Genomic DNA, 20,988 nt, shown 5'->3' on the forward strand with positions numbered 1-20,988 from the left:
AGAGCAGTGGGGTGACCTCCCTCAGCGAGGGCAAGGCCACATCAGCAAAATGGAAGCCCGTGATGTGGTGCGTGGGGGGCCTGGGATGATTCCTCAGTCAGAGCAAACCCCTCAACGTGGACCAAGAGGGTAGGCATGACTCACAAATATGAAGTATCTAGAAAAATGGAGAACCTTCCTCAACAGTAAGCACTCTGTCCGTGATGTCTACTCTGGCCCATAATGTGCAGGGATCACCAGCACTAAGCCCGGCCAAGGCCTTTGCTGCCACGTCACCCACCCTCCACCACCCTTACTGCCACCTGGAAGCTGTGGGGTTCCTTCCCACTTAGGCTCGGGCTCCAGTCCGCAGACCGGGGACCGCCTGCAAGTCCACATGAGGAGCAGTCAGGCATCAAGCACGGAGAGAAGTAGGATTTCAGAGGAAAGCAGCATTGGCATCCCCGGGGACGGGAGACGAGACCACACAGCCATGAGCTGTGACACAAGAACAGGTGAAAGCGGTTACAAAAGAAACAAAAACAAAGCACATCTTAGAAATTACAAATGAAATCACAAAACCTGAAAGTTCTGAAGGGAGGCCTCTGGGCAACACACAACACACAGACCCTGACAGGGGGGTGGGCCGTCAGCTAACAGCATCAGGTCTGGGAACGCCCTGGGGGGCCAGCCACTCCCTCCCAGACAAGGCCCCCCTCCCGGGTCCTTGCAGACCGCGGGTGCCCTCTCCTTACCCTTCCAAGAAGGCCCGTTCCTACCTCTGTCCCCCGCTGCCGGGCTGTGGAGCACGGAGTCGGGTGGTACACACACACACGGTGGAACACGTCCTCGGGAACGAAAGCCAGGCCCCGGGCAGAAGCCAAAGCCTCCGGGACGGAGTGTGAGAGAGTGTGTGTGTGTGTGTGTGCGTGTGTGCGTGTGCGCGCGCACGCAGGAGGGTTTGGGAGAATTCAGGTTTACACACTGTTTTCTCAAAGCCTGGCCCCTGGGGCATAAAAAAGGGTACAGGAAAAACCCAAGTCCAGACACTGCCTCAGGAGCCTCCTCCAAGAGGACCTGAGCCCAGGAGGCCTGGGGTGACCCTGGCACACCACCACACCCACTCCTGCTGACCGCGAGCCTGTGGCCCGGGGCACAGGCTGCGCCCGGGAGGCCAAGTGTGTCGGCATGGGGGGGGGGGCTGGCCACCCCCACCCTAGCGCAGGGGCCCTCACTCTAAAAACACGCTCATCCTTCTCAGGGCAGCTGAAAATGAAACCTTTGTTTGTCTGCTTTTTAACCTTGCAGGGCTTCCAGAAATTTGAGGTGAAGGTAAGATTTCTTTTAAGGCTGGAGATAAAGGGGCACCTGGGGGGCTCAGTCCATTAAGTGTCTGACTCCTGATTTCGGCTCAGGTCACAGTCTCAGGGTCGTGAGATCAGGTCCCATGTCGGGCTCCGCGCTCAGCGGGGAGTCTGCTACAGACCTTCTCTCTCCCTCTCCCTCTGCCCCTCCTCAGCCACTTGTGCTCTCAAATAAATAATACAAAGATTGAAGAAAAAAAGGACATAAGAACAGTTTCAATCCTCTCATTCCAACCCAAAATAACGGGACAAGCACCTGAAGGAGGCCACGGCCTGGCCCTGGCTTCCTTTCCCTCCTGCCCCCACTCACCACAAGGGACAACACAGACCGGTGGCCAGGCCTCCAGGGAAGCCTCCCGGCACAGGGAGTGAGCACAGGAGAACATTCTGAGCAAGGAAGAATGTGGGTGACCACGTGCCACGGCCTTCCCGGGCACAGCTGACAGACGCACAGATGCAGGGACAGGGAAATGTCAACAGACACCACCTCGTGGGAGGCCCCCAGAGCCAGGAGCCAGAGAAAACCACTGAACGGAAGGAAGCGGCTCAGTTTCTATAAATGACCTACGGCAAAGAGATGTGGAAAAATGGCCAACGTCCACGTGCAGAAAAATCCTCTGCCATCTACATCTGCCCTGTGGTGACCCAACCCCACACTCACCAGAGGCTCTGGCTGGGAGAAAGACGTGTCCACACCCGGGGACGGGTCTCTGTGCGTCTGACCCACCCTGCTGAGCTGGTTCTCTCAGGCCCCAGTTCAGGAATGCGCAAGCCGCACACGCTGCCACGGGGGTGTGAGCGTCAGGGGGTCTCAGGAAAAAGACAGCAGGAGGGACTGAGTCCCAGTGGGTGGCCAAAAGAGGGGCAATTTAGTCAAGAGAATAATGACAAGAATGGACTGCAACCCTGTAACAGACTGAGTTAGGAAAGACAGACACTCAACGGCAGGAAGAGGGGAAGGGAGGCGCTCCGGGAGAAGCAGGCGCAGGGACCACCGTAACTGGGTCAGCGGGATGGGGCAGGGACGCTGAACCCGCTGGGAGAAAGTTCATCACAGCAGATGCTGACAAGGTCCAAAGTCCTCCGCGAATTACTTATTAACTACGGAGGGGAAAGGCGGACCCCACCCACGAGCACGATCAAAGTTCCCGGCCTGCCGTGCGCCGTCTGGCCTCCAGCCACCACGCGCTGGGGAGGATGTAGTGGCCCCACCAGGCTCCCACCCAAAATGCTGGCCCTGCATCCAACCAGGGGGCATGCCAGGTACTGGAAGCAGAGGCATAACCCACAGGATGGCCCCTAGGCCCTCCCAACGCACCCATGTCACGCAGGACCAAAGGTAGGGGAGGGACCCCAAAGAGAAGCAGCTCGGGAGAGAGGTGCATCCCGGTGGGTCCTGGGCAGGATGGGGCTGCGGGCTGCTCCGTGGCGGTCGCCATGCTGTGCTAACACTACAAGGCCATCATGTGCAAAAAACGAACACCGAAGATGCACGCTCACCAATGAGAGGGTGTGCCAACACGGCAAGGTGTCCACACTCGCAAACCCTGGTGAGCGCTGCTCTCATGACTCCACCAGAGGTCTGAAGATTGTTCAGAATAAAAAGTCCTAAGCCAGGGGCGCCTGGGTGGCTCAGTGGTTAAGCGTCTGCCTTCGGCTCAGGTCATGATCTCAGGGTCCTGGGATCGAGCCCCGCATCGGGCTCCCTGCTCGGCGGGAAGCCTGCTTCTCCCTCTCCCACTCCCCTGCTTGTGTTCCCTCTCTCGCTGTGTCTCTCACTGTCAAATAAATAAAATCTTAAAAAAAAAAAAAAAGTTCTAAGCCAAGGAAAAGCAGCAGGCTTACAGACAGACTGGTCTCTGCTCCTCCCTCGGCCACCCACAACTGGAGGATGCATAGGAACACAGGAGGGCATGTGCCGAGGAGGGACGTCAGGCACCTTCAGGATGGCCCAGCAGGTGCCACGTTTGAGCCGTGGGCTGTGCAAGACAATGAACTCCCTCAACACTTGAGCCTGCTCAGTGGCAGCCAAATGCATCTGAAATGGAACAGCAACATGACACCTAACTCTAAAAATCCCAGATTTCTGGAACTGTAACAAACCCTGGTTATAAAAACGGATATCAAATTCCAGTTCAGCTCCCTGGTACAACCATCCAGGAATCCGACGTGCCTGTGGACCTGGACCAACAGCGGCAGGAGGATTGAGAGAAGCACTCTCAGTCCAGCCAGGCCTGTCGAGCATGGAACCAAGACCCCGAGACCCTAGCCTGCAGCCAAGGTGCATGACGACTGGAGACGTCCGTTCTACCAGCTCTTCACCCCGCATGAGCATGACAGGGCACCATGGCTCTCAAAGCTGGTTCTCTACTCACGGCCTTGTTTTCATTTTCTGAGAAACCTCACTTTTCCAGGGAAGAACTGCTCTGGGGCCGGGGCGCCTGGCTGGCTCAGTCAGTAGAGCTTGCAACTCTGGATCTTGGGGTCATGAGTTCAAGTCCTGAGTGGGGTGTGGAGCCCACTTAAAAAAAAAAAAAAATTGCTCTGAGGTCAATTTTACCTGGTTCAGATCAAGGCTGTGGATGAGGTTACCACTGTTGGCTCAATTACCAAAATCACTGTTTGAAGAATTATCAAAGGTTGTCCCACTTGAAAAACACACCCTGGGACGCCTGGGTGGCTCAGTCGGTTAAGCGTCTGCCTTGAGCTCAGGTCATGACCCCAGGGCCCTGGGATCGAGTCCTGCATCGGGCTCCCTGCTCTTCATCTGCTCTTCCCTCTGCCCATCCCCCCTGCTCATGCTCTCGCTCTCTCTCGAGATCTCTCTGACAAATAAATAAAATCTTAAAGGAGGAAAGGAAGAAAGGAAGGCAGACAGACACATCCTACCAGACTTGCTCTGTAACAGAACTCTGGCCTTCCCTCCAGCCAGAAGTCACCCGAAGATCGAACCTGGTACAAGCGTATCACCAGACACTGCCTAGGGCACGTCTGTGAGCAGCAACCCTCAACCGCACAGAGCCCAGGAGCCTGGGACATCCTCAGCCTGCGCCCCCATGGCTTCAAGGACAGGGGTGGCTCCCAGCATCCCAGCAGGTGAGTTAGGGATGGTGTGGACTCGGCCACACAGAGGCCCAGGTCAGACACTCCATCGCATGTCCCACAGGGAACGCTGCCCCCTGAAGTCCAGGGAGGAGCACAGCCAGCAGGGGTTATCAACAATGGACAGCACGGGCCCACTGAGGGCACAGGGAGCCTCCACGCCTGGCGCACCCTGTGTGTTCTGCTCACAGCGCCTGCCGGTGTCCATCCGACTGGCCCGGCCAGCTGTGAGGAGAGCCACCACACCAGCCTTCGTGTGCCCACATGCGGCCCCCGTCAGATGCCCTGGCTTTGGGAAGAACTGGAAGGTGCAAATCTGCACAGCACACACCCTCATCACCCACTACAGAAGGGTAAACTGAGGCCCGGGGAAGCGGCATGACCCAGGACGCCAGAGTAAGGACATGGCCAAGCCAGGACCTGGGCCCAGGGACCACCCATGAAGCTCTCTCTCTCCGAACTTCTAGAAACTCCTACTTGACCAGAAATACCAAAAAGCTTCAGTGACTCCTGCTTGCACAGAGAAGGTAAGGAAAGAAAACGGGGTGGATAACGTCAGACTCGGGGACAGTGGCGTCTGCTTCACGGGGAGCCGCACACGAGGCAGACAAGCAGCCTCAGGGAGGTCTCCAACTCTGTTTTTCTTGAACCCAAACACAAAGAGCCACCCTCACTGACAGAGGTCACAGCCCCCCCCCCCCCCCCCCCCCCCCCCCCCCCCCCCCGGCCCCCCCCCCCCCCCCCCCCCCGCCAGGCTCCCGCTGCCAGGCCTTCCTTTTGACCAGCATCCAGCACTGGGCACCCCAGTAGTATTTGCAAAACAAACGTCAAGGATCCTCCCCCTTCCAGAGCGCCCCTGCCCTCCTTAACACAGACAAAAAGGCAGAACTGTCACCTGGACCAGGAACCTCAGGTCCCAGCTCCAAGCGTGCTCCGGACACAGAAGGCCAACCGGGGCATGGGGGAACCAAATAACGGGAACGGCTGCTGGCAGCTGAGTCACTGGCTCGGTCAGGGCAGCCCCAGGGATGGGGACACAGACAGCGGGGGCACCACGTGTCCTGGCTGAGATAACTTCCCAGGCCCCTGGAGCCACCCCAGGACCTCCAGGGCCAATGCCCAAAGAGGCAGCGGGCCAGGCCCACCAAAGCTCGGGAGATGGGATGCGGCCACCCCGTCAGCCTCACAGCCATGGTCACGTACACACACTCACCTCCCCACGAGGTGCCAGGACACAACAGCGTGTCGCCCGTGTGAAGGACCAGCATCCCCCAGGCCACCTGTCACCCCCAGCCTCCTGGAACCAATGGAAGCAAACTAGTGCAAACCATGGCCAAGAACAGGCCTGGACCTCAAAGTCCGAGTGAGAGGACCGAGAGCCACACGTAGAAGACCACCAGCCTCATGGGAAATGACATTCACAGGTGGAGAGAGGAAGCAAAGTGGCTGACAGTCTCGGACATGTGCTCCTCAAGCTGCCAACTCTTCTAAAGCTGACTGGCCTTGGCCGCAGAGCCACCATGCACACTCCCTGAGCCCACCCTGGGCGCTCAGGTGCCTATCTCCCTTCATCCTGCCACCCAAAAGCAGCCCCGGGCTTCTTTTCTCCTACTCTCTGGGGAAAGTCAGGGTCAAGCCATCGGGCTTTGAGCTGTCCCCAAGCTGTCTGGTGTCTCTTCACTCTGGGTCCCTTATGCCACCCACACTTGCTGATGAGATTAAAAGAAAGGCAGATCTTTGGTGAGAGGCATCACTTTCAGTGAATCCATTTCTTTTTTTCCCTTAAAGATTTCATTTATTTATTTGACAGAGAGAGAGAGAACACACGTGCGCATGCACACAAGCAGGAGGAGCGGCAGAGGGAGAGGAAGAAGCAGACTCCCCGCTAAGCAAGGAGCCCGACGCGGGGCTCGATCCCAGCACCCTGGAATCATGACCTGAGTCGAAGGCAGACACTTAATCAACTGAGCCACCCAGGCACCCCAGTGAATCCACTTCTGTCTTCAAGAACTTTCTACAGAGGGGGCGCCTGGGTGGCTCAGCCGTTAAGCGTCTGCCTTCGGCTCAGGTCATGATCCCAGGGTCCTGGGATCGAGCCCCGCATCGGGCTCCCTGCTCAGCGGGAAGCCTGCTTCTCCCTCTCCCACTCCCCCTGCTTGTGTTCCCTCTCTCACTGTGTCTCTCTCTGTCAAATAAATAAATAAAATCTTTAAAAAAAAAAAAAAAAAAAAGAACTTTCTACAGAAACTGGCAGGGTGCAAACTTAAGAAAGAGAGGAAAAGGGCGCCTGGGTGGCTCAGTCGGTTGAGCATCCGACTCGTGCTCTCAGCTCAGATCTGGATCTCAGGTTCGTGAGTTCAGGGCCCATATTGGGCTCCACACTCGGTGTGGAGAGCCTACTTAAAAAAAGATGGATCTCCAGCACAGAGATGTTCCTGCCTCTGACGTACCAACAGAGGGCTGGTGGAGCCCACTACATACAGGAGACAGGATACCAGAGCACCGCTTACCACAGTGTGACAGGATTAATATCCAGAACACAGAAACAACTCCTACACGTGAACAAACAGTCCGACTCAAAAAAGGACAAAGGACTTGAACAGACATTTCTCCAAAGATGACATCCACATGGCCAATAAGCATACATGACATTCACCATCACTCAGCATCCGGGAAATGCAAATCAGCAGGACCATGAGAGGCCACCTGATGCTCATCAGGATGGCTACTTTCTCAAAAACACAAAAAACACAAACACGAACATCCTTACAAGGATGTGCAGAAACTGAAATCCTCGTGTACTGTGGGTGAGAGCGTAAGATGGTGCAGCCACCGTAGAAAACAGGACGGCGGTTCCTCAAACAATGAAAACAATTACGGGAAGATGCAGCAATTCTACTTTGGGGTACATGCCCAGAAGTTGAAAGCAGGGGCTCAAAGAGATATCTGCACACCCATGTTCAAAGCCACATTTTCACAAGAGCTAAAAGATGGAAGCAACCAAAGTATTCATCACCATCTGAATGGATAAACAAAACTGTGGTCCATTCATACAATGGAATGGTTCTCAGCCTTAAAAAAGAAAAGAAATGCTAACACCTAGTCCATCTTTGATGGACCTTGGTGAAATAAACCAGAAAGAAAAGGACAAACCCTATAGGATTCCACTTCTAAGAGGTCCCTAAAGAAGTCAGATTCGGGGACAGAGAGAAAGGTGGGCGCCAGGGGCTGGAGGCGGGGAGGGGGAGTGAGTGTTTCATGGGGACAGACTCTCGGTTTGGGAAGATGGGAAGGTTCTAGAAATGGATGGTAGTGATGGTTATACAACACTGTGGACGTACTTACGCCCCTGAACTGTGCACTTAAAAACGGTTAAGGGGAGCATCTGACTGGTTTGGTTGGTAGAGCATTCAACTCTTGAGCTCAGGTTATACGTTCAAGCCCCGTGTTGGCTGTAAAGCTTACTTGAAAAAAAATGGCTAAGATAGCAAGTTTTACGGTATGTATGTTTTATCTTAATAAAACAAACCACGAGGCAAATTACAGAAATACTAAGAATAACACAATAGCCAATGCCACTAGAAAAAAATCAAACGAGATTTTCACCTTTCAAGTTACACAGAAACATCCTGAATGACAGTAACCAAACGTGTGAGGGGTAGGAAAATGGGCACGTGCTTAATTCTGTGGGCATGTGAACTGGTGAGCCATGTAGAAAAAGAATTTCAGTAACAAGTAAAATCAAGAACCCTCGAGGGGCGCCTGGGTGGCTCAGTCAATGAAGCATCTGCCTTCGGCTCAGGTCATGGTCTCAGGGTCCTGGGATCGAGCCCCCCGTTGGGCTCCTTGCTCAGCAGGGAGTCTGCTTTTCCCTCAGCCTCTCATTCATGCTCTCTCAAATAAATAAACAAATAAATCTTAAGGAAAAAACAACCCTTGAAAAGGCCCTACACCTTCCCAGTGCTGGAGTATGGAAATGGTCAGAACACGTCCCAGAGTCGCCCCTCAGTCGGGATTCACGATGCAGAAGAGATAGAGATGTGGATGTCGTGTGTGCGTGCCCTCTTTGATCCGCCGACTCTTCTATAAGAAACTCACCCCCACCCAACCTCCCAAGTGCCCAAGGAGATGCACTTATAGTGGGAGCAGACCTCAGCCATGACAGGACAGAGGAGCTGCCCTCCCTGCAGGGGGCTGGTCAGTCGGTGAAGCCACGTCAGGAACCCGTTCAGCGTGGTCCAGACGCCCTCTGACTCAGTCCTTCCACCCCAGCCCATGCTCCAGACACACGCACACACGTGGGCCAACAACAAGCTGCAGTGATTATTCATGGGCATCCACGAGGGAAGCCAGAAGGTCCACCAACCCAAGAATGGGGACAGGCCACACAGCAATGAGATGGCACACAGGAGTGACAAGGGCACCGGGTGAGAGCCCTGCAGAGACGAGAGTACTGACGGGGCCGTGCCAGCTACGCACGGACACGGGCCCGGACACGGGAGGCCGCGAGGAGGACATCCCTGGGGGCACTCGGGCACAGTGCATTTCCTCACCTGGGTGGGGGTGGGGACAATGCGGGCGGCAGCCAGCAGACACCAGCATTCCTTGCTCGTCCACGTTGCCGCACGAGGCTTCTGTGAAGCATCAGTGGCAAGATGCTCCCTAAAGCACCACTTGGAGTAACGCACAGCGCGTGCCCCAGATGTGAACTCCAGAGCCCTCGATACCACAGAGCACTTGGAAATGCTCTGTCTGTGCAGGCACAAACCCAGACACACACACGTGCACACAGACACACACGCGTGCACACACGGGCACGCACAGAGACACGCACGCGTGCACATACGGGCACGCAGAGACACACGTGCACACAGACACACACGCGTGCACACACGGGCACACACAGAGACACGCACGCGTGCAGACATGCACGCGTGCACACACCAGCACGCACAGAGACACGCGTGCACACACGGGCACACACAGAGACACACATGTGCACACACACGTGCACACACGGGCACACACAGAGACACGCACGCGTGCACACACGGGCACGCACAGAGACACACATGTGCACACACACACGCGTGCACACACGGGCACACAGAGACACGCACGCGTGCACACAACAGCACGCACAGAGACACGCGTGCACACACGGGCACACACAGACACACACGTGCACACACACACGTGCACACACGGGCACGCACAGAGACACGCACGCGTGCACACACGGGCACGCACACGTGCACACACGGGAACACAGAGGCTCGCACGCGTGCACACAGGGGCACACACACGTGCACAGAGACACGCACGCGTGCACACACGGGCACAGACACGCACGCATGCACACACGGGCACGCACAGAGACACGCACGCGGGCACGCACGCGTGCACACAGGGGCATGCGTGCATGGAAGGCCCGTCGCCACAAGCAAGGTGGCCCTGGATCCTGCAAAGCAACCACAGAAGAGCCGTTTCTGAGACAGCGGGGATCTGAACACAGGCAGGAAGGAGTTCTCACGACCGCCGGGTACACCAACCGCACCAAGGTCAAGACTTTCCACAACTCTGGATACGTTAGATACTGAAATGCTGAACTATGAAATAGATGCTGGGATTTGCTTTAGAAAAGAATGACAGCACATCCCGTAGCACAAACAAGGAGGGAGAAGTCAGATGAAACGGAACGAGTAAGACGCCAGGAACTGCTGGGCTGGGCCCGTGGGCTCCGAGAACCAGTCTCCCGATTTCAGTGTCAGCTTGAAATTTCCCATCTTAACAGTATGTTTTCACAAATCCACGCATACGTCCTAATGACGCGGGAAGAAACGCACCCCCCACTGACCCCATGTCAGGGGACGGGGACAGGGAACTCCCACCATCACCGTGCTGGGAGACACAGGACGGGATCCATGTAGGCTCCCTGGGCCCCTGCTCCACACGTCCAGCCGACTTTCAGCAACAACGGCTGAGGCCCCAGCATCCGGGGCGCCACCAAGCTTCTGCGCTCCCCTCGCCCAGCGCCCCTGGTGCTGCCTGAACCCCCTCCGCAGCCCTCCGGCCCCTCACACCTGCCAACAGGGCCACACTGGCCAAGGTTCCAAAAGGCTGGGGCCACAGGGAAAGCAGGCCATGTTGTGGGGCTGCCTGGCTAGGTCCCTGCTGTCGCCCTCAGCCCCCAGGGATCAGAGAGAGAACCGAGACACGAGCCTTTGTCAGAGACTGAGAGAAAACAGATCTACCAAAGAAATCACAATTCAAATACAAATGTTTAAGTGAGAAAATAAAAAGCCTATCTGCACAAGAGACATCAAGTCCAATCAGGTAATTAAATCTAGGAGTGCTCTGAATACCACGGTAACGAGACCATCTCAACAGCAGTGACAAGGAAATTAAGCAAGTTCTCCCATAAACGGGAGGAAATTCCAACACAAACCCAGCAGGAAGGGACACGTGCGCTGACCCCCCCACCAGCGGCAGCGAATGGACACGAGGCCGGCCCTGGCTGAGCCCACAGGGGGGCACCACGCTCTGGTTTGGGGGGTGGGGGAGGGGGCTGTGCAGGAGGGAACCTTCCTGCTGCAGAGCCAGGAAGGAGCTTCAGAGTCAGAACTCCCCGGGGCCTTCGGCAGGCGTCAGGGACCAGCGTGCACGTCGGCCATGCGGGGACCCAGGCTCGTGGTTTGCAGGCCCGTCGAGGCGCAGGTCGTCAGGGCAGAGGCCTGGAGCCGCTGGTGCTCTGTGGCCCCTCAGTCAAGAGCCTTCCGGACCCCCGTTCCAGGACCAGGCACGCTGCCCCGGCCCGGGTGTTGCCAAGGGCTCCTGGACGACCACGGCCAGCCCGAGCTCCAGGAAACACGGGACATGCCGTCACTCGTCGAGCCACACGGAGGCAACCCCTGGGCTCACCCTGCTCTTACAGCTTAAAGAGCCTCCTAAATTGAGGCAAAACCGACCGAGGTCAGGCAGGCTGGCGACACTTACTGCATACGAGAACGTTAAAAAAAAAAATCACAGTTTTGATAGTTCTGCAAAAAAAACTTAGCAAATTTACAACAAAACTGTCAAGTAATTAAGGCAAGGCACTTCACACATGAACTTAAACTGCTAATTAAAATCCCCTCGCTTAATTGACTACATTTGCATATCATTCAACTTGGGAGCACAATTTTTTTAATGGTTTGGGCAACACAGTTGTAGCGCCAGGGAGCAGGGAGGCAGCAGGTAAGGCGGGGCCCGCGGCACCCACCGCACACGCGTCCGCCCTCGGCCGCCCGCACGCACCCAGCCGGGCAACTGGCGCCGCAGCCCGACGCCGCACAGACTTGACACGAGGCTTGGGGGTCACCCACCCCCGCCAGGGCCGGCCAGTCTGCACTCCCTCGCTGCAGCCCAGCCCCCCCCCGGGGGGGAAAGGAGAAGAGTTGCCAGCATGGAGATCCCACCGCGGCCGGGGCTGATGACAGCACCTCACTACTACCCAATGCCTCTGCCTCAACCTCCCCAGCGGGGAGCCCCCAGCAGATTCCAGAACCACATGTGGGATGCGTACACCTGTCCCTTCCTCCAGGGAGAGGGTTCCCAGCTTTGCCAGCAGCATGGCTGACTGCCCCCTTCTTCCCTGGTTCCTCTGCATGCTCACCGAGTGCCAGCCCTCCCGTTCAAGAAACACACAGCTCCCTATGCCCAGGGGCCCAACCAGCGCTGGGGCCCAGGGGAGGACAGACGTCGACATCAGCACGACTCACAGAACTCGGTTGACCAGGGCAGCTTAGGGATCCAGACTGGGCACCGTGAGGCCCAGGCAGATGAGAGGGCCATGGGTCTTTCAAACAGGGGTTTCTGTGTCACCTTCAGCACAGAGCCTACGTAAAGACCACAAACCATTGCCCTCGTCCCCACGGCTGGACCACACAGGGGTCTGCAGAGGCAACAGGCACTTCTTGTTCTGATGGTTTCAGCGCAGCGGTGAGGGGGTTCGAAAGGAGAACGTCAGGAAATTAGAAGCATGCATCCACAGGGATGGGCAGCCAGCGTGAGGAGTGCCCAACAGCCACGGCTCTGCGGAAGGAGGGAGCACCACGACAAGCGCCGCAAGAACCACGAATGCCACACACAGAAGCAGCTCCAAGAGCAAACTCCATGACGGGCGTGAAAAGTGAGCATACTTGAGGTGGGGAAAGGGGCACGGCCTGGTGCCAGCTTGCCTGTCCCGTGGAGGCCTCACCTACCAGTCAGGCTAGAGCCACAGACTGGCACCGTGGGCTGGGATCACAAAAAGAACAGCTGACCGCAGACAGACGTGGACAGGGCATGAGAGGCTGGTTCTGCTCCCAAGGGAATGGAATGCAGACCGGGCCCCCCATAACAGGGACTCACAGGTCATCCAGACAGCCCCAGCCTCAGACCCAGGCAGCCCGCTAGTCTTACCGCGCTAGGCGTGGCTGTGCTCCCCCAGAGTGTGGGGCTGGGGCTGCACTGGGCGTCCTTTCCTGCACATGAAAGACAGACCTTCAGTCTTCCCCCCACAAGCTGCACAGCCCAGCTGGGGAGAGTAGGGTGCAGAAGAGAACATGCCACCGGGCCCAGGCTCCAGGCAGGTCTGGGACAGAGGAACAACCTGACAGCCGGCACAGGACCCCAAAACACATCCACCACCTGCACCCCCACGTCTCATGTGCTCCCGGCGGGCTCAGCCCCCTTCCTTCGCGCCACCCCGTCCCACAGGGTCAGACCCAGGGGCTGGGACACGTGGCTGAGCTGCCATCGTGTGACTGTCACCCCCACTTGCCACCTCACTTGTGGGCTCAGGGGTCGGGCCAGGAGAGGAAGGGCCACACCAGAGCCCCACTGGCACCCTGGGACCTCAGGCCCCCACGACTTGGCTAACCTTAGTCAGGGCAGGATGAGCCCCTGGCCGGGGCTGCCCGAGCCACAGCAGCCCTGGGGCTGGCACGCCTGCCGCCCCCCCCCACCACAGCGGGCTCCTCTGCACCAAGCAACACAGGGGGTCCCAGGGAAGCCTATTCTCAACAAGACATGCTTGTCTCTTTTCAGAACAGCCAGCTAATATCCCAGCGGAAGCCAAATCAAGGCGGGCACCACGGCCAGGCTTGTCCAGCTCCAGAGCCAGAGCCGAGAATACCTTCGTTCCAAAGCAGTGGCCAAGCATCTGGGCTCAAACCGGGTTTAAAGCACCCCCCACAGGCCTAAGCAAGCCACCTTCTTCAAAACACACAACACGACCAGGACGAATGACACCTAAGGGACGTAACTCTGCTCCTGAGAAAGTTCCTACACCTTTCCTTTTCGACCTGTCAAGAGCAGAGCTGCCCAGAAACCCCCAACAACTAGTGATTTCATGCCTCTGTGAGTCATTCAAGGAGTATTTGTTCCGGGCCCGGAACTGGGGACTCAGCCGTGACAACCTGCCCCCTCCATGAGGCTGACAACACAACCACAAACACACAAATCCCAGGCCCACCGCAACAAGGGTAGCCCAGAGAACCAAGACCGGGGGAAGGCCCGACCACTGCGCACTGCGCGGCCCGGAGGCTCACACGGAGACTTCCTGAATCACTACCTAGAGCTGCAAAATCAAGAAGTCGTCGCGTCCTTTGATTCCTTCCAAGTCAAAACAGTTACATCAGATAAAACACAAACGCCGCATACCAAGACAACCTCAGTTGTTTCACAGGCTCATGCCAAGACTCCTCCTGAAGCCTCCCATCTGTTTCACCAGCACGGAAGACACAAGGATTACCCAAAGGGACAAGAATTTCTAGCAAAGAGCAGAGCAGCACACAGGCCGCACACTGCAGGAAACGGGCACCGCGGTCACCAGCAGGCCCGCACACAGCCGGAGGGTTCTCTCCCCCTGCAGGTGCCCCAGCCACTCTGGTCCTTCTTCCGATGTTCCTCTCATCCCCACCATCTCATTTTGATTTCATGCCCGAGTCCAGTCCTTCACATCAGTAAATAAGGAGACACAAGGAGTGGCCAGTCCCAGAAGTAAAAAACCCTCCCCCCACCCCCTCTCAAACCAGCTCCCAAGCTCTGTGACCAGGAAGACCACCCCACCTCGCTGAGCCTCTTGCAGTGACTTTGCCTAGAAACACAGTAAATCTAATGCAGCAAAACGGGCATCCAGTCTGTCCTCTAGAATCGTACCCTCTATTCCCAGAAGAGCAGCATTAAGAGCTATTGTTGACCCCACCACCAGCCCTGGGAACAGGCTAGAGGCTTCCTGAGCATGACCCGAGTTTGCCTGGACACACCGCACCTGGTCTACTGGGGGAGAGGGTAGCCTCGGAGAGGTGGGGCAGGGCGAGGACCTGTGCTGCGCTCGCACACGCAACGGGACCACATACATAGCCCCCTGAGATCCCTGCCACCCATGCCACTGCATTCCCACGGGTAACCCGACACCACCCGAAACCTGCTCCAGACCACGCGAGGCCATGCAGGGAGGAGCCACCCGCCACACAGCCCCACACCCCCAGGAAATGACTTCCTGTCCCTTTGCAACTCTGATCCGCCCCCCACACCTGAGACGGTCAGTAAACAGAAAGTGGGGAGCAATGGGCATGGCCCCCAGGCCACGCCCGGGCTCCATCCCAATGCCCCCCCCCCGCCTTTCCCTGGTTCCCCATTTCCTCAGGGACAGCAAACCAGGAGGGCGAGGGCCTGAGCAAGAATGGAGGCCTTCTCCCACTGCAGCTCTCACAGACCTGAAGGAAATAATTCAGCCTCTATATTTTGACTCAAAACAAAGAAACTTTTTAAAAACATTTCAGTTGAAACTTGCATAATTCTTCCAGTGGAGAAATCCTCCCCGACTTTCGCAATCCTTAGAAAGAGACACATTATTGCTGCTTGTGTAACAGTCTCCGGGCCACGAAGAGTCCGGCCGCCAGCCTCGGCCACCTCCCGCCACCTCCCGCGGTCACCTCCCGCCAGACAGCCAGGGCTGGCCCCGGAAGCACCACCTCCCCCCCCCGCAGCTCCCCGCAGCCAGGGCTGTGGGGCGGGGCTCGGTCACACTCCCCCAGACTTCCTCCTGCTCCTGGCCTGTCTGCCCTCGCCCGACATCTCAGACACGCATTACACAAACCGGCTGCAGGGAAGGCTGAGAAACCGAGACGCGGAGAGTCCGTGACCCTACTCCCGAAGCCCTGTGCTGACTGGGGGACCCCGGTGAGGGAGCAGGAACAGAGGCGAAGGTCACCCAATGACCCTGCTGCCCCCGGCCAGCTGCCGCCCTGAGGAAACCCCAAGAGGCTAGGGGCCTGGCCCAGCTCCAAAGAGGGGTCCTGGAAACTGGCAAGACAGCCGACAGAGGGGCAGACAGACAGATGGGCAGGGAGCCCACACCTGGAGGACCATCCAGACACGGCTCTGCACATGCAGCCAGGCCGAGGCACCCGGCCAGCAGGGAGGCCCTACTCACTCTCGCACGGCCCACTACAGGGCGTGGCGAGAAACCCGAGGCCGTGTTCAAGCTGTCGTATCCCCCATTTGAGAAGACTCCCCAACCTTCACTCTGCGGCCTTCACCCTGGCGACCAGACCGACTCGCAGACCCCATCCTTCTGCATGGCCGGGCGGGGGGAGGCCAAGGCCCGTCCAGGAACTTCGCCTCAGAGCATCACCTGAGATGGCACCCCACTTTCTCAGCCAAACGTCTAGAACCAGGAAATCACCATGGAACCCCACGAAAGCCTACAGCAAAACAAGGGGACAAAGGGACAACCGACCCTCTAAATCTCTGCGGGCACAACAGATGGCATCAGGGTAAAGCCAGTCCCCCCATGAAAGAGGGGTCCCAGGTGAAGCACGCAAGTCAGAGTCTGTGTCCAGCCTGATGGAACATTCTTGATAGCATTCCTTCCCAAGATAATTTCAGCTTAAAAGAGCAAACCACGTCTCACTAGGGGAGTGTCACAGGCTGGAACCCCCTTCCTGGCCTGTGGACTTAAAAGCTATAGTCAGTCCCCAACAGGGACCACAAGACTCCATGCCCCCAGTGCTGCCGGCCGGGTCTCTGCTTTGAGAAAACACTGCCCTCTGACCAGGGAAAAGTTTCAGGTGACATGAAGAAAACTGTTCCAATGTCAGGAATTCAGACAAATCCAGTCGTGGGCACTCACGCCACAGCGGGCCCCTGGAGCAAAACGGCCCACACAACAAGCCCCCTCTGAGAACTTGGGTGTCTGAAAGACAAGGGCACGATAAACAAACCCAGGCCAGGCTCTCCAACCTGAGAATCAGGACACCCCGCAGAACAAACAGCAGTTCCAAGGAACCAGTTTCTGGAGCGCGGGCCCCAGGGAGGCAGAGCACCGCCCTGTGGTCGGCCCAAAAGGGAAACACCTGGTGACCCAGCAAGGCGCCGTCCTGCGGGGTGAGGAGCCAGGCCCCACGCAGCAACCAAGCCAGCAGCACGGATGTCCCCCTCTGCCGGCAATCTACACGGCCGGACAACTGGCCCACTTTAGTCCAAATACCATGAGACAAGCCCAAGAGAAGGGACAGAGCCAAGTGGGCAGAACAAGAGTGGAGAAGGCTCCGAGTCCCCATCTCCTGCCACGTGTTCCCCCAGCAACAAAATGACACATCCCCACCCCACCTGACACTGGACACCTGAACACCCTCAAGAAATAAAACGTCACCATCACACCGCTTGCTACAGTCCCCATTTCACACACGAGGAAACACACAGAGACAGAGAGATTAAGCAACTGGCTCGAGGTCACACAGCCAGGAGAGATGTAATGAGGCTACGGGAGCAGCCCCATGGGGTTCCCAGCTGGACTGGCCCACTGCAGGACAGCGAGGACAGCAGCCTGGGGGGAAGGGGCTCAGAGGCGGCTCCCCAGCACTCCGGAGGCCCCTCCTGGCACAGGTGGCAGCAGAGGGCTGACCGGTCTCTGGCTGGCAGGAGACTGGGGCAGCACTTCAGCTCCACAGCCTGGAACGCGCTCCAGCTCCCGTGGCCTCACCAGAACCCAAGGTCCTAGGGGAGCCGTGGCCCCTACACAGAGGATTCCAGCACATTCTTTGTTCCCTGCTGTCCTCATCCTTAGTAAATCAAAAATGTTAAACTAACCTAACATACAACTGAAAAAATTCAAGATCTATTCCATGAATAAACTGTCAAAGGCAAGTACAAGGAGCAATGAGAGATAGGCAGGGCTCGGGGCGGGGGGAGGGGATGGGGGGGGTCTTCCTAGGCAGCTCCATTCGGAGCAAGTGGGCTCTGGGCAGCTGGGGATCTCCGCCCACCCTGAGCTGATACCTGCCTCACGTGGTGCCCTCGGCATGTAGACAGACGAGCACATGGCTGTGCTAGGAGATTTAAAGAGGACGATGCACCCCAGGACTCCCAACTGCGTGGTCACAGAGCCAAGGAAGCAGGCAGAGCCCCAAGAACAGGACAAACAGAAAAAGCTGGCAAGGGAAGCGCCCCACGAGGTGGCAGGGCCAGCAGGAGAGCACTCGAGAGCTCAAGGAAGCCCGGGGCCGGGCGCGCAGGCCAGGTCACCACCACGAGGACGGGCTGGCTGACACTTGGGCCTGGAGACCCCACCCACTTACGATGAGCAGCTTTTCCTCGTCACGGGGGAAATTTTTGCTTCATCAGTCAATGAGATTTAGAGCAGCATCAGGGAAGGCACTGAAGGAGAAAGGGCGGCCCTGATCATCTGCTGGAAAGGCCGGAGCAGAAACAGGCTCTGGCCTCTGCTTTCCGGGCTGCAGGGACCAGTCCTGCTTCTCCCCAGGCAGCGCTCGGGCCTGAGCGCTCAGGCTGGGCCTCCCCTGAGCCGGAGGACGGCCGCGCCCACAACCACGGCGCCTGCTCCGAGAGAAGCCGGGCCCGGGTCTATGGCTGTGACAAAGGGCCAGCCCCCACCACACACCCCTCATGCCCGACTCGGACACCGACACAGACACACCCTGCCACACAAGGTCCTCCGCCACCCGCGCTGGAGGTAAGTGGCCTGCCACGGCTCGGCCACCAGCTGCAGGCCACAGTGGCCGTAGAAGGTACGGGCGCCCCAAACAGAAAAGCCCCCGGTTCCCATAGGGTGCCCATCACGCCACCCACCACCAAATCATCTGAAATCAAAGGCTTGGGCCTTTCCTGCCAGCATCCTCCCCTACTCAGACCATCCCTCCCGCCCAACCCCTGCCCCACAGTCTGCAGACAGCTTGCCACCTGGGCAGCGACACAGCTGAGGGCAGAAATGCCACCGAAAGCATGTGCACGCGCACACACAGCAGCCCCCCTCCGAGCACAGGCAACAGGCCCCCACATCCCAGCCCCTCCTCTGCTCACCGAGACTCTGACACTCCGCTGGAGGGGCGCCCGGATAAAACCGGGCGGGAGCATCTATTCACAGATTTAGAAAAAAAAAGTTTGATGCAGTAGCTGAATTAATTAGGCCTCCTCAGAATAGCTGAGCCAATGCAGCATTCTGTGTATGCAATTTAATAAGCCTGGATATTTAAAATAAAAGTTACAAATACTTGGGGAGGGGAAGACACCATGAAAAGTTGGTGAGGACCCCAGTGAATGGCCTCAGGGTCCAGTGGCCTGGGAGCCACCCAGCCAGCTACCCAGCAGGATCACACACATCCTCGCCTGGCAAACAACAGAGCCTGGGCCAGTGGCCCTCCCCCGCCCGGCAGCGTTTCAGAGAGAGGGAGACAAGGAAACGGGCGTGTCCAAAACAAATCACAGGCCATGAGCTACTCCTACTCAGGGCCCCAGGTGCCCGCTGACCAGGCCCCAAGCCCAGGGCCAAGCGGCCCTTGCCCCCACACTGGGGGACTCTGGGATTCACACCCTGGCAGGCGCAGGGAAACACACAGAGCTGGAGTCGCCGAGTCTCGGCCCCCTGCCACCGTGGCCTGGACACCTGGCTTCGTTTTTGAGTCTGTCTCCCAAGGCTTCAAAGCAGAAACAGGCCCCACCGGGTCCAGTTCTGTCTGCTGAGGACCACTGGCAGGAACCCCTCTGTCGGGGGGGCGGGGGGAGGCTTTGGTCTGCACACCTCCTCACCGCCCCCGAGGAAGACCTAGGCCTGAGGCTGCAGCCTGGGCCCAGCCCAGATCTAACTTCCCAGGACTCGCAGCAAGACTGAGTGCGGAAGCCTGCCCTTCCCAGCCCATCAGGGCAATGGCTGTGGACATCAGGAAGGCTTCTCCGCCCACCAAGCCAGCCCCCCCCCCCGACCACTGGGGCCACCCACGCCAAGCGAGCTGGCTCATCACAGGGGTCGAGCCAGAGAACCTTCCTACACTGTCGATGGGGATGACGATGCTACCCTGAATTTCCCTGAAATAGATCCAAATCCTGAGACCAGCCCTAAACTGCACAGACAGAGCCCATGGCCCAGGAGGGCCCCCCAGCTTCCAGGCCCCGGGGCCCAGCACACCCAGTGTCCTCCCACTCCCACAGCCAACGGGGACACTCACCCGGGGCACCCGCCGCTTGTACTTGTTGCCATAGTCAAACTTCTCCTTCACGTCGTCCAGGCAGCGGCCAAGGCGCGCCTGTTCCTCCTTGCCTGTGTAGTCCTGGCTCAGCAGGATGTAGGCCCGCCAGTTGGCCGAGTCGAAGCCCCAGTGGCAGGTCCGGTTCTCCAGCGCCTTGTGGGAGTGCACCACGAACTTGTGCGGGGGGTACATGAGGCGGCAGTCGAGGCACTGGATGCAGGCGGCACTCGGGCTGCTGTAGAGCTCGGGCACCAGCAGCCCCTTGCACTTGCCGAAGCACTCGTGGTACACACGCACGCTGCGCTCGCTGAGCTCCAGGCCCAGCGCCAGACTGGCGGCCAACTCCTTCTTGCAGGGCGGCGGGTAGGCGCCGCCGTACAGCAGCGCGTTGCACAGGCGCTCGGCGTCCGTCTTGGTGATGAGCCCGCACGAGGGCGCCGAGAAGGGCAGAATGCCCATGACTTTGAGGATCTCCAGCTGGTCCGCCGTGCAGCGCGAGCAGTAGATGTGCAGCTCGTCGCACACCGAGTTGATCTGCTGCAGCGAGAAGTCGCGCAGCACCGAGTTGAGGATCTGCGGCAGGCACAGGCGCTTCTCGCCGCCCACCACGAAGCACGAGATGGTCTCGCCCTCCAGCACGGTCTCGCAGCGCTCGGTGGAGCGGTCGGACGGCATGAAGAAGGGCCCGGGGAGCACGGGCGGCGGCGGCTGGATAGCTGGCAGGTGCAGCACGGGCGGCGGCTCGGCGGCCGCGGGCACCGGCGCCGGCACCGCAGCCGCGCTTGCCTCCTTGGCGCTCTCCTTCTTGTAGGCCTCCTGCGCCCAGCGCGCCGAGAAGGCGGCCGGGCCGCCCAGCGAGCTCATAGAGCTCAGGTGGAACTGCTCCAGCGTCTTCTGCAGCCCCGGGTGCGGCTGGAAGCCGCCGCGGCCGCCCGCCGCCGCCTCCATGGTGCGCTCCGGCTCCCCGGGCCGCTCCCGCTCCCGCGCGCCCGGGCCCCCGCGGCCCCCGCCGCCGCCCCGCGCGCCCCGGC

At 58.5% G+C, this 20,988-nt stretch overlaps 1 protein-coding gene across 2 annotated transcripts in view; it reads right to left on the reverse strand.

Moving 5' to 3' along the window:
• The window catches only part of SKI (SKI proto-oncogene), a 68,630-nt gene extending 47,704 nt beyond the window's left edge, over positions 1–20,926 (reverse strand). For both annotated transcript variants that reach the window (XM_032395331.1, XM_032395323.1), the window contains exon 1: positions 19,937–20,926. In XM_032395331.1, coding sequence (XP_032251222.1) covers positions 19,937–20,905 — 969 coding nt within the window. In that variant the 5' untranslated portion in view covers positions 20,906–20,926. The remainder of the gene's footprint in view (positions 1–19,936) is intronic.
• Positions 20,927–20,988: the final 62 nt, after the last annotated feature.

Source organism: Phoca vitulina, unplaced genomic scaffold, assembly GCF_004348235.1.
Source record: "Phoca vitulina isolate PV1807 unplaced genomic scaffold, GSC_HSeal_1.0 scaffold2, whole genome shotgun sequence".
NCBI classification, from domain to species: domain Eukaryota; kingdom Metazoa; phylum Chordata; class Mammalia; order Carnivora; family Phocidae; genus Phoca; species Phoca vitulina.